Here is a 15,298-nt window from a genome sequence, read left to right as displayed (position 1 = left end):
CGTCACTCTCTATAACAACGGAGACATCATTAGCGCCTTTGGAGCCATTTTTCAAATTAGCTCCACCTGGACAATTAACCCTTACATGCCCAGTTTTTCCGCACTTCCAGCATACCAGATTCTTTTCGAAGTTTCTCTTCCGCCTATCCGAACACAACAGTACCGTACTTTCTGATGACGAGACCCCATTACCTTCCAGTCTTTTCTCCTCGGATAGGAGCTTGCTAGTAACGTCTTCAAACTTCAGAGTTTCTTTCCCATACATCAAAATAGGTTTAATGTGTTCATAAGACGATGACAAAGATAATATAAACCTCAAAGCTTTATCTTCATCATCCACTTTAACTCTAATAGCTTCAAGTTCTGAAACAATACCATTAAGAATACTTAGATGATCTGAAATCTTTGAACCCCCATCCATACGCAGAGTATGAAATTGTTCTTTAAGACATAACCGATTTAAGATGCCCTTGCCCTGGTACAACTGCTCTAGTTTAACCCAAAGCTCATTTGTCGTTGATAAACCGTGCACATTTGCAAGCACGTTCTTTGCAAGACAAAACGAATCGCACTTGCTGCCCTCAAATCCATATCATCCCATTCTTCTTCATCGAACTTACAGCTAGAATCACTGCCGGGAACAAAGGTGGGTTTACCTTTCAATGCCTTGTGTAACCCGGACTGAATCAACACATCCTTGACTTGAACCTGCCACAAGCCAAAATTGATCCTCCCATCAAATTTCTCTACATCAAACCTCATCGGACTGAACTTCGACATTGTATCCGTATCCTACGAACAACACTTTCTCTGATTTTGGTCACGTTTCAACTGGCCGACAGATGTAGTGGATTGGCGCACAGGATCCTTTAAATCGGAAAATCCAACACCCGGTCCACTATAAATTCTAGACACCACTTACTCCGAATCAGAAAAAATATTGTCTAACCAGATACCCTATACGATCAGTAGAACTCGTTTCTGATGTGGACGATCCACTCCCGTGGCAACCACAGAGCATACTCCGACTCCTATAATCGAGACCCCCCGTCAAACCTGACGCTCTGATACCAGTTGTTGGGAGATTACAGACTCACTAATTCCCACCACCCAGCCCAACAATAATAGTAAATAAATAAGAACAATACACAACACAAGATTTAACGTGGAAACTCTAAAACAGGAGAAAAACCACCGGCCCCTAAAGAGAGAAATACACTATATCACAAATTTTTACAATGATATAGACGACTCTCTTAAGCCAACTACACTCTCCAAAATATTTAACTAATACAACTCTCAAACAAGGGTAAGAAAGAAAGAAATAATCAAATACTTAAAGTGTATTGATTGGTGCAAATTAGAATGAAGACTTGGCCCTCTTTTTATAACCAAGTCACCTACCTCCAACTTTCTCTTCCCACTTATGTGAGATAACATCCTTCACAAAGTAACCATATAAATTTTTTTTTATCAAAAAATAAAACCAACAGAAAGTTATGAAAGATAACTTGAAAGTTCCTTAATATGTGTTGTTTGGTGTGTGCTGGGCTAAAAGCTCAGTATGTTTGATTTTTGGCCCTAGTGCATGGCTTGTTGCTGCGAGTTTTGTCTTCACGGTGTTTCCTTGGTTGTATTGTACTACTTATATGAGATATAATAATATTCATCGGGTACATCCATTACTCAATAAAAATTATCAATGTGATCTTCATGCGATATTCGGTAATATATTTTGGTCAACATAAGGGTGCCAAAAAGTTATCTACTTTTGGATTTATCAGTTGACAATAGTATGCATGTATGGCTATCATAATCAATCATATATACAGCAGTTTACGAATCCTCTATAAATATATAACTATAATACTCCATTCATCTTCGATCTAGTTGTTCTTCCCATGTTGTGAAATTTTTATTTGAGAAGGAAACCACGATTGCATGCGTCTTTATTTGTGAAGATAATACACAGAATCAGTTCCTATTTTTATGTTGCATAAGATTACATAATTACCATTGAGACCGGTGCATTTAAAAAACCATTGAGACTACCAGTATAATTTTAAAAAGAAAATGACTAGATATATAATTTTGGATAAAGCACATACACAGGGACCCATGGTATTATTAACTCTTAATAAAATATTCAAACTTCATATATATATATATATATATATATATATATATATATATATATATATATATATATATATATATATATATATATATATATATATATATATATATATATATAATCATAAGACATAAGATGTGCAAGTGGTTAGGTGTGTACCTTTCCTGGTTATTACTAACGAATCTAAAACATTAACAAAGATACAAATTTAAGTAATACTACCTTATATAATAATAATAAAAAAGTCACGCACGTTATTATATCTTTATTGTGATATTCAATGACAGACAAATAAAATCAAATTTCACAACTTGATTAGAGATTTTCATCTGGATATTTGAACATGTTAAATGATGGATTAACTATACTTAATCCACCATCAATACATAGATTTTGCCCACTAATATATTTTGCCTCATCACATGCTAGAAAAAGAACAGCATTAGCAACATCATCTGTCTTAAGCGTCACACCCTTAAGATTTGCGCGCGAATTCATCAATTGCTCTAAGCTTTCACCTTCAAGCCCCACAAATCTCTTGGTTAAAGGTGTATCCATTGCAAAAGGCGACAAACAATTGACTCGAATGCCAAATTGTCCAAGTTCTACAGCCAAGTTCTTTGTCAAACCAACTACCGCATGCTTTGAACAACAATAAGCATGTGAGGCTGCACCGCCAATAGTTGAAGCAAGACTAGCCATTGATATAATTGAGCCACTTCTTGCTGGTACCATAACTCTAGCAGCATGTTTCATACCTAAAAACACGCCTGTAACATTAACACTAATCACACGTTCAAAGTCCACTTTTTCGGTGTCCATTATTCGTGGTTTATTAACATCTACTATCCCTGCATTGTTGAACATGATATCAAGTTTTCCGAATGTTTTAACTGCGTTATCGACCGCATTTTTTACACCATCTTCGTTTGTTACATCACAATGTATGTACATAGAGTTTGTTGAGCCTATCACGTCACAAACGGTGTGACCAAGGTGGTCTTGGATGTCTGCAATGACTACTTTCGCTCCATGTTTAGCGAAAAGTTTCGCAGTACATTCACCAATACCACTTGCTCCTCCTGTTATCAACGCTACCTTCCCCTCGAGCCTACACAAGTAGTAACAAAAACTTGTAGTTATAGAATTAGAGTTGATAATTGTATAGTATTCCGGGTCTATACAATTCCATTGTGATTTTAAAATGGAACTTTAAAATATACCCTATACATTAATCATGTTTATTAGAATAAAAGGACATACATAATACATATTTGAGTTATGTATAAGAAAATAATTGTTTACATCTTACATCTCTCATACTCATTTATGTGGGATTGAGTTTTGTTGTTGTATAACACATATTTGAGTTAGATTAATCATTGATTTCTTGAATACAACAAGAATACTCAATCGTACGAACGTTAGGTATAGAGAGGTAAAGTGTAGACTATCTTTTCTTAACCCTAGAATAAAAGGGAATCATTTCTCAACCTATGCAGAGAAATTGTTCTCCACCCGCAGTTAGAGGAAATCATCTCTTCGTCTACTCGAGAGCGATATATTACTTTCAAAAGTACCTCCAATCATATCATATTATATTATAATATTATATTATTAAATATTAATTTATTGTTTAATACTCTATAATAACAACATCAATGTAAATGTTATAATTCAGTAGGCTTATAACTACCTTTAGTGGTTTGATTCTTGATGTTATAATTCAGTAGGCTTATAACTACCTTTAGTGATTTGATTCTTGATTAAGAATACTAATAATGAAGTGTAAGAACAAAGATGATAATGGAGAGAAAGAAAGAAACACTTTGTAAGTGTGAGAAATGGTGCAAGTTTAATGCTTGCATTCATGGCTATTTATAGCAAAAATATCACAAGTTTAGGTAATACAATAATATTACTTTTGTGTATCAATAATTGACTATCCATTTATATATATATATTTATATATTATAACACTCCCCCTTGGATAGCAATTTTGTTTGTTGAAGATCAAATGTAAGTTACTGCCTCGTTAAAAACCTTGCTAAAGAAAACCCAGTGGGAAAAACTTTAGCTAAGGGAAAAAGAGTGCAGCATGGAGTTGACTCCCCCTCAAGTAGACATCGCTTCGGTTGTTACATCTTTTGAACATGTCTCATGCCAATGTTATGAACGTGTGTTCTGAAAATAGCAGTTGGAAGTGCTTTCGTGAAAAGATCAGCAGAGTTTTTGCTGGATTGAACATATCTCATTTCAATCTCGTTGTCCTTAATGAGATTTTGAGTGTATGAGAAGAATCTAGGAGGTATGTGTTTGGTTCGGTCACTTTTGATATACCCTTCTTTCATCTGTGCTATGCAAGCTGCATTATCTTCATAGATAATTGTTGGACTTTTATCGCGTTCTAGTCCACAAGAATCAGTAATGATTTGTGTCATTGATCTCAACCAAAAACATTCCCGAGTAGCTTCATGTAATGCAATCACTTCGGCATGATTTGATGATGTAGCAACAACTGTTTGTTTTTGAGAACGCCATGATATTGCAGTACCTCCATTTAGGAATACATATCCAGTTTGAGATTTAGCTTTATGTGGATCAGATAAATAACCTGCATCAGCATAACCAACCAAATCTTGTTTTGATTCGTTAGAATAAAATAATCCTAAATCAGTAGTTCCTCGAAGGTATCGAAATATGTGTTTGATCCCATTCCAGTGTCTTTTGGTAGGAGCAGAGCTGAACCTTGCCAACAAATTAACTGCAAAAGAAATGTCAGGTCTTGTACAATTTGTAAGATACATAAGAGCTCCAATTGCACTAAGATATGGTACTTCTGGTCCAAGAATATCTTCATGATCTTCACATGGACGAAATGGATCAGTTTCAACATTGAGTGATCTAACAACCATAGGAGTACTTAATGGTTTTGCCTTGTCCATATTGAAACGTTTCAGAATCTTTTCAGTATATGTTGTTTGATATACAAGTAAACCATTAAGCATATGCTCAATTTGTAAACCAAGGCAATACTTGGTTTTTCCGAGATCTTTCATTTCAAATTCTTTCTTTAGAAGTTGAATGGCTTCATGGATCTCTTTATTTGTACCTATGATGTTAAGATCATCAACATAAACAGCTATGATCACATATCCGGATGTTGTTTTCTTAATGAAAACACAAGGACAAGTAAGGTTATTTGTATACCCTTTTCTTATCAAGTAATCACTTAATCGGTTATACCACATACGTCCCGATTGTTTTAACCCATATAAAGATCTTTGTAATTTAATCGAATACATTTCTTTGAGTTTTGCATTTGATGCTTCTGGTACCTTAAATCCTTCAGGTATCTTCATATATATATCACTATCAAGTGATCCATATAGATAAGTAGTCACAACATCCATGAGATGCATTTCTAAATTTTTTGAAACTGTCAGGCTGATTAAGTATCTAAAAGTAATTGCATCCATAACAGGGGAATAAGTTTCTTCATAATCAATTCCCGGTCTTTGAGAAAAACCTTGAGCTACAAGTCTAGCTTTATACCTTGTAACTTCATTTTTCTCATTTCTTTTTCGGACAAAAATCCATCTGTATCCTACAGGTTTCACATCTTTAGGAGTGAGAATGATGGATCCGAAAACTTTTCTTTTATTGAGTGATTCTAATTCAGCTCGTATTGCTTCTTTCCATTGAGCCCAATCATGTCTATTTTGACATTCAACCATAGATGTTGGTTCTGGATCATCATCATTATTCATGATGTCATATGCAACATTAAATGAAAATTTCTCATCAAGATTTTTCATTTCATTTCGGTTCCATAATATTTTTGAATATGCATAATTGATTGCAATTTCTGTATTGACATCATCAATCTCCTCTGCAGTAGGAGTACTGATTTGTGGTTCTTCTTGAACACTTTCTTTTACTTCATTATCAGCTGATTTTCTTTTTCGAGGATTTTTATCCTTTGAACCAATTGGTCTTCCACGTTTCTGACGTGGCAAAGATTCATGAGTGACGTTATTGCCAGCTTTTGGAATTTCAATTCGAGCTGGAGTATTTACTGCTGGTATATATGATTTTGTCACCGTTTTTGTATCTGTAAATGCATCAGGCAATTGATTTGCAAGTTCTTGTATATGCATTATCTTTTGAACTTCTGTCTCGCATTCTTTTGTGCGAGGATCAAGATACTTTAATTGAGGTTCACACCATGAAACATCATTTTCTTTATTTTTCATTTCTCCCCCTAATCTAGGGAACAATGTTTCTTAAAATGACAATCAGCAAAACGTGCTGTAAAAACGTCACCTGTCATAGGTTCAATATACCTTAATATTGAAGATGTTTCATATCCAACATATATTCCCAACCTCCTTTGAGGACCCATTTTTGTATGTTGTGGTGTCGCAATTGGAACATACACTGCACAACCAAATGTTCTAAGATGGGAAATATTTGGCTCTTGACCAAAAGCAAGTTGTAAGGGGGAATATTTATGACTTGCACTTGGTCTGATGCGAATCAATGCAGCAGCATGTAAAATTGCATGACCCCATATAGATACAGGGAGTTTTGTTCTCATTATCAATGGTCTAGCGATTAACTGTAAACGTTTAATCAATGACTCGGCTAAACCATTTTGTGTATGCACATGAGCAACAGAATGTTCAACAACAATTCCTATAGACATGCAATAGTCATTAAATGCTTGAGATGTAAATTCACCAGCATTATCAAGTCTCACCCTTTTAATGGTGTAATCAGGAAAATGAGCTCTCAATTTAATAATTGGGCAAGAAATTTTGCAAATGCCACATTACGGCTTGATAACAGACAAACATGAGACCATCTGCTAGATGCGTCTATTAGAACCATGAAATATATAAATGGTCCACATGGTGGATGAATTGGTCCACATATATCACCTTGAATTCTTTCAAGAAACATTGGTGATTCTTTCTCAACCTTAAGTGGTGAGGGTCTAGTTATCAATTTTCCAAGAGAGCAAGATATACATGGAACCATTGTATCATGAAGGATTTTTCTATCCTTCAGTGGATGTCCATGTGTACATTCAATAATTCTTTTCATCATTGTTGATCCTGGATGGCCCAATCTGTTATGCCATAAATTAAATACACCAGGATCAATATACTTTTCTTTAATCACCATATGTGCTTCTGGTACATTTATATGTGTATAATGTAATCCAGAATTAAGTCTTGGCAGTTTTTCAATCACGTGATTCTTGTTAGTGATACTTAAATATTTCTCATTTTCTGCCGTTACTGACTGATAATCATATCCATTAAGGTATATGTCAGAAAAACTCAATAAATTTCTGCTTGACTTAGGAGAGAATAAGGCATTATTAATTAAAAATGTTGTACCGTTTGGTAATATGAATTTTGCCTTTCCTATCCCTTCTATCAAGTTAGCAGCACCTGATATTGTATGTATAGTTCCTTCCGTTGGTTTCAAATCAATGAAATATTTTTCAGATTTAAGTATAGTGTGTGTAGTACCACTATCTGCTATACAGAGATCTCCACTACTTGATTGATGTTGTGTTCCAGCAGAATTCATATTAAACTTCATATATAAGAAACAAACAGTATAAATGTTACACAAAATGTTTATTACACACAAATAGATAAAACTGAAACATTTGACATACATAGAATTGAAAACATCAAACATAGAACTGGAACATTTGATAAAACATATAGAACTGAAACATTTGAGAAAACATGATGACAAAGGTTAAATCGTTTTATTTATAAAAGAAACATATTAATTTAATTCAAGAAATCTTCATATAAATCATATGGTTGCTCAGTGACTGTTGGATCAATATTATCCACAAAATTTACTTCCTTTTCTTTACCTTTCAGCGAATCCTGATACATCTTAACAAGATGTTTAGATGTTCGGCAAGTATTAGCCCAGTGGCCCATTCTACCACATCTGTAACAAGATTCTTCAGAATTTTTAGAAGTATTTTCTTCAACATCTTGTTTAGTGGGCTTGTTTTGTGGTTGATATTTATATTTTCGTGGATTATTATTTCTTTGACCACCACGGCCACGTCCACGCCCATTCCCATTACCATAAGGATGGTTTCTACCATAGTTATGGCTTTTGGCATGATGATGGCGATGGTTATTATAACCACGACCTTGCCCGCGTCCTTGTCCCTGTTTATAATTATTTGCAGTATTTGCTTCAGGGATTGCAAGTGTACCAGTAGGACGGGATTGCTGATTTTTCATTAATAGCTCATCATTTTGCTCTGCAACCAAGAGATATGAATTAAGTTCAGGATATGTGTTGAACTTTAGCATTCTCAAATTTCTTTGCACTGTGATGTTGGCAGCATTCATTGTGGAGAAAGTTTTCTCCAACATGTCTGCATCACTTATTTCATGTCCACAGAATTTAAGTTGTGAGACTGTATTATACAGAGCTGAGCTGTATTCATTTACTTTCTTAAAGTCTTGGAACCTTAATGTTCTCCATTGATCCATAGCAGCTGGAAGTAAAATTTCTCTTTGATTATTGAATCTGCTTTTGAGACCTTCCCATAAAACATGGGGATCTTCTACAGTCACATAATTATTTTGTAAGCATTCATCAATATGTTGATGAATAAAGCAACATGTCGTTGCTTGTTCTTTTTCAGAACAAGTGTTGTTTTCATTTATGGTTTCAAGAATGCCCATTGATTTAAGATGCATTTTTACTTTTATAACCCATGGCATGTAGTTGTTTTCCGTTGATTCTAAAGGAGTAAATTTAAGCTTTTCCAGATTCGACATTTTCTATTATGAAAAATTAAAACAAACAACATGATAAATTAGAGTCAATTTATATTCATAAGTATATAAACATTAAACATAAATTTAATATAACATAAATGATAAGTAGGTGACAGTGTCGACCATATGTAAGCAATCATTAATAAATGTTATATAACATAAATATAAATATTAGTAAACATAAATGATAATTAGGCGACAGTGTCGGCCATATAAATGTTAGATAATAGAAATATAAATGTTAGTAACACAGATGATAATTAGAAGACAGTGTCGGCCATATAAATGTTAGATAATTGAAATATAAATGTTAGTAACATAAATGATAATTAGACGACAGTGTCGACCATATATTATTCAGGTGGTATAATCGACCATATATCATTTAGGTGGCAGAGCCAACCATAATTAGTATTAAGATTATCGTGCTGATAACGTGTAAAAATTCAGTAGGCTTATAACTACCTTTAGTGATTTGATTCTTGATTAAGAATACTAATAATGAAGTGTAAGAACAAAGATGATAATGGAGAGAAAGAAAGAAACACTTTGTAAGTGTGAGAAATGGTGCAAGTTTAATGCTTGCATTCATGGCTATTTATAGCAAAAATATCACAAGTTTAGGTAATACAATAATATTACTTTTGTGTATCAATAATTGACTATCCATTTATATATATATTTATATATTATAACAGTAAAAAGATTCTTGCACGCACTTTCAGACTTATAATTTTTGAAAATTCTATGTACAATTAAATACACATAAAATTAGATGCTAAATAAAGGTAGAGATTAATGCAGACAAGAACATGCTAAAATGGGAAGTTATTCCTCCATCAACCGCTATATTGGTTGGCTCGAGATCTTCAAATGTTTTAACTTACAGGATCAAAAATCGTTCGGGGGGAGGTTGACGGTAAGGTGGCAAAACCGACGGGCAAAGATTGGTAAGTTTCGTCTTGGTTTCGTTGTGATTGTGTTTTGTTCTGTTAGATTATTCTATTGTTTCGGTTATTTTTTTCATTAGTTGTTAGGTTAGTCTTCTTGTATCGATCTAGTATTTTGGTCTGTTTGTGTTGTTTTAGTGATTGGTTCACCGTGGTCTGGCTCGGATGTAGATAACGGATAGGTAGTTTCAGTTTCTAGTTTCGAGCCTAACTGTTATAGCGTTGTATCTTATGTTGGAAATAAATTGTCATTTTTACCCACATTTGAGTGGGAGTGGTTTGAGTGGAAGTGGTTGAAGTTGTCACTTTCATTTACAAACTTTTTAAAAGGTAACACATTATAAGAAATGGCTCTAACTCATTGTTTGAGTAACACAATTCAGTGAGAATAACATACACATATTGTTTTAAGAGATTGTGAGTATACTTGTTCGAGTGGAACATTGCAAACCGTTGAAGGAACTTAGGCCGTGAAACTTGAAAGCCTTCCTTTTGGTGATCGCTTTCCCGACCGGTGATATAAACAGTCGATCCTATTCGCTTCCGCTGCTCGTATTCAGTATGTCTCGAATCTATATTTTATCTTTCATTGGTATCAGAGCTATATTGTTTAGTTCCCGGTTAAATCCTATATTTTTTTTATGGTGATGTTGCTTGAGTTGTCACCTAAATATTAATAGAAATTAGCAATATTACAATTTGTGATTGCTTGATAAAATGCTTATAACAAACTGCTATTCATTATATGATTAACTGTATGATTGAGATTTAAAGATATATATATATATATATATATATATATATATATATATATATATATATATATATATATATATATATATATGAATCTCTTATAAATCAATGTTAATGTTAATATATCTTATAAGAGAATTGTGTTAGTTTATTAACATGTGTTCATATATATATTTTTTTTAAAATAAATATAGTGGGATAACTGTATCCATTATTTTTAAGTGAGTTTGAAGGTAGTATTAATAGAATATATATTTTTTGTAAAGATATATGATCGAGATGATAGATGTATTACAAATATTATTGGTTACTTGTACATGATGGTGAATATAAAACTATATTGTATAAGTATTACTATATCTTGTGTAGATTGATGAAATATATTATAAATGCATTTATCCTTTAATTATTTATTTCTTGGATGATTCGTTATGATTATTTATACATTTTTCAAGAGTTTTATAACTCTATGCAATTCATTATTTGTTTTAGTGGAATTGATTAATGCAATTCACTATTTGTTATAATGAAATTGATTAATGATTTTATAAAGAATTAAAATAAATACACTACAATATTTTTTTTGTAACTCTTACGCATGTGTAGTAGGTAAGAAGAAAATAAGAAAAAATCACATGGCTTGGTTTCAACTCATTATTTTTGTTTCTTGCTAGTTGCTACTGTATGGCCTTGATATTTACTTACTTTTATTTAGTGGGTTAGTTTGATTTGATGTTTTCTAGCTTTCAGGATTAGTTAGATAGTGAGGTCACATCTGTTTCCTTTCGGAGAACATTACTATGTTTGAAAATGTTTCACTTCGTATCAAAAAGTTCTGTCAAATGTTCAGTTATCGTTATTGTATGCATCGTTATTTGTATACATTCTATGATTAGTTATCATAATATGATGGGTGTGTCCCTAGTTATTTCTTATACGTTCTGGATTAATCCTAATGGAATTTGTTCATTATTATATAATCAAATACATCATCGGTGTATTAGTAACATTGCATTTAGTTCATCTTGCATTTAGTTCATGATTTATAATAAAACTAAATAAATACACTATTAATGTAGTTTCATAACTCTTGTGTTTTGAATTACCAAGTCATATTATTATTTTTGTAATAATATATGTGTTTTTTTTTCTGGTGAATTATTAAACGAACTAGGAATAGTTCAAATATTTATTTTGGTTCATTAATATTATCTTTTTGATAATTGTTATAAATATTTTTTTTATTATATATACGTTATAGATATTATATTAAAGAAAGTTTTGATTAATCATTTTTTATAATGATTATAAATATCTTTCTCTTAATTTTGTACTTTCGTAATGAAATTGTGATCATAACAGTTAATTATTTAAGCAATAATTATTGTAAACTTTATTTTCGGTGGAAAGTAAATATTATACTTTTTTATCGTTTGAAATATGTATTTCTATGTGAAATATTGAAAATATTAACTATTTGTTGGTACAAAATAAACATTTTCACGATTTGGTTTATTTATTTTCCAAATAGATTCATGTTAATTTTGTTTTAACATGAAGTGAGGTTATGTATCCGATTTAACATAATTCTTTTGTAATTCTATATTTGTTAGAGAAATATTAAGGAAAAGAAAGAAAAGTTTATATAAGGACCAAATTTATTTTATATTTTTTAGTAAAATATTGAACACACGAATCATTACTAAGTGTAATTAAACTTTTTTACGTTTAAAAGTAATTTCTTAGTGAAATTAGAATCTTTATGAAATTTGCATATGTGCTATAATTAGATTACTTTGCATGATTGATTATGTTAATTGTAGTTTCATGGTAGGTTTGTGGACGATAATTGGGAACATAGTGAACTTTTTCTTCATGCCCTACTGTGAACTATTATTTAGCATGATTTTATTATTGACAAAGTGTTTTGTATTTATTGATGGATATAAATTAGTCTTGCATAATTGTCTATGTATTGAACGTTGGTTCAATTTGAAACGGTCTCATTTGAACTTTGTGTTCTATCATGGCTTTCACATCCAACAATGTTGTTTAGATTAACGAGAATTTTAAGTTAAAAATTAACAATTTTTAAAAAATTATAAACAGGAATACCCAATGCGTTTGGAAAAGCAAGAGGCTCAAGATGCTCTTACCGTATGTAAGAAATGTATATGAGAGAGAAAATAAATACTTAATTAAGTGGGAGTGTGAAGTGTTCGACACTTTACAAAAGTTAAACTGCACTCACATCGTGTTGCTGAGTAATGTTTTGACTTTAAAGACTTATTATCGTTATAAATATATTATCAATATCGGTTAATATACGATGATTAAAGTCTTACGCATGAACATTGGTTCAAGATTTAATTATTTTCTTACCTCAAAGTTTGGACCATATGATGTTGCACCTTACTTATAATGAAAACATCAAGTTTCGTTTTGAATATTATATGGTTACCATGGTTGATAAACTTTGTGTTTGCATCTTGTCCTCTGTGGATAGTAGGTTTGAACATGGGAAACCATTTATTAAAGGATAACGAATTCTTTGTAGAGTTTTGATGATTTTCAATTTTTTTCAAATAAAGTAAAGATATGTGGGAATAACTCTACAGATGGAGTTGTAAATATCGGTTCATACAAGTTAGTCTTGGATGATGATCGAATATGGATCCTTACATGCTTGTACATCAAAACAAATATCTATGTGATATTGATTTTCATTATTAATTTCACGAAATGCCGTTGAGTTCTCTTTAAGAACAAGCTCATTTAATATTAGTTTTAATCTAAATGATTTTATCGTTATCTAAGTGATAACTAAATAAAATTTTCTCACTTAGAAATTTAATATGTTTGAATGAAGTAAGTATGGCATGCTGGTTTAGTCATATTGACTAAAAATAGTTCTAGCTTAGTCTACTATTTTTTCATTGGCTAGATATTGATAAAGTGAAAATGTGCACTTGTAAATATCGCCAAGGAAATAGCTACAAAAAAAAAAATATCATATAGAAAGTAAACTAAATTGTTTATTTCATTGCACTTGACTCATTTGAATTATGTGGTCTTATGAAAATTATAGAAAGAGAAAGGACATATTGTTAATAATTTCCTCGTGTTAGTTGATTTCTCGAAAATCCAAAGCATTGGATTAAATTTCAAAATTATGTGAATTTTGTTGAGAATTAACTTAAACGAAAAATTATTAATAAAGTACAAACTGAGGATGTTAATATCTTATGATTAGTTCATAGCACTATGTGACGCTAAAGATATTCAAACATTATTTCTTTACTCCACAACAAAACGATGTTTTGGAAAGTTGGAATAAACACTCCTCGAATTGGTTAAGGCGATGTTGAGGTAGTGAAATCCCACATTCGTACCTAATTGAATGTCTTTGAAAATTACTAACTTCCACATCATATAAGTTATGAAAAGATTATGATCACAGTTACAATGTCATAGGACATTAAGGTTGTGAAACGTATATATATTAAAATTTTCAAATAAATTTTGGAAAATAGGTCCAAGAGGTGGAAATTTGTTCTCACCAAGTACGTTAACAATCAAGAGGTTATATATTCATACGTGAACACGTCAGTGGGAGTCGAACTCAAATTAAAACTTGAGAATTGAGTAATTGTTTCTCTAGATACAAATAAAGATTCATCTTTATTTGATGCCACATAATTATCTCATTCGAGTGGGAGAAATTTGAAGAATAATGTTACATAATTTGTTTATCTATGCACGATTCCTCAAACTATTGCGAATGAGAATAATTCTGATTTGAGTGGGAGCTTATGAGATACTAAGAATTCGTTTCAAAGAAATCTCAATTACGATAAAGAAGTTGTCGTTATAAACCCTATTCGATATGAGATTGAATAAGAGAAGCTCTAACATGACATCTAAAAGTCAAATGGATCAAAAATAATGGAATAAGAATTGGAGTGAGTATCCTGAAGTTACAAAGGTCAACATGTGGCATAAGGCTACAACCAACAAGAAAAGTTTACTTTGTGAGAACCTCGTATCTTGTTATAATTTCACCAAGTTAGGTTGATTCTAGCCATAATGACAGGAAATAGACCGTAAATTACATTATATCATTGTTAATAGTCTTAACTTCTCAATGAAGAACTGTAGCAAGAAATCAATGTGTAGATTTTTTAAACAATGGCCACAAACATATGGTTTGTAGATTTTTTGAATTAATCTATGGCGTCAAATAGTCTTTAAGAAAATGATATATGTACTTTCACAATGTAATCATATCGAATGATTTCATTATGATCAATAAGGATCATGAGTATGTACTAAAAGGTCTAAATATTTATTTTATCGTTATACGTTGATGATATTTTGTGGGTTGAATAAATAAGAAGAATGTTATTGTGAGAGAATTTTCATGTATTCTTGAAATTAGAATTTCAAGAGATTATTCATGGAAGTTAATATCTCTTTCACAAGAGCTTATATTAACAAGATCCTTAAACGTGTTAAATAATCTCACTGAGAATCTTATGGTGAGTATTGAGCATATATTTTTGTCCTTAGACTCCAATATGAAATGAGCAAATGAAGTTTGTTGTTTATGCGAATAATGTTGGAAA

At 31.7% G+C, this 15,298-nt stretch overlaps 1 protein-coding gene across 1 annotated transcript in view; it reads right to left on the bottom strand.

The window, feature by feature from the left end:
- Positions 1-2,388: 2,388 nt before the first annotated feature.
- The window catches only part of LOC139877240 (secoisolariciresinol dehydrogenase-like), a 36,808-nt gene continuing 23,898 nt past the window's right edge, over positions 2,389-15,298 (bottom strand). The window contains exon 2 of the mRNA XM_071864656.1: positions 2,389-3,245. Coding sequence (XP_071720757.1) covers positions 2,450-3,245 — 796 coding nt within the window. The 3' untranslated portion in view covers positions 2,389-2,449. The remainder of the gene's footprint in view (positions 3,246-15,298) is intronic.

The sequence above is a fragment of the Rutidosis leptorrhynchoides genome, chromosome 11 (assembly GCF_046630445.1).
Source record: "Rutidosis leptorrhynchoides isolate AG116_Rl617_1_P2 chromosome 11, CSIRO_AGI_Rlap_v1, whole genome shotgun sequence".
In the NCBI taxonomy this organism is placed as follows: Eukaryota; Viridiplantae; Streptophyta; class Magnoliopsida; order Asterales; family Asteraceae; genus Rutidosis; species Rutidosis leptorrhynchoides.
The sequence above is the reverse complement of the archived record's forward strand: the minus strand, read 5'-3'. Positions and strand labels throughout refer to the sequence as shown.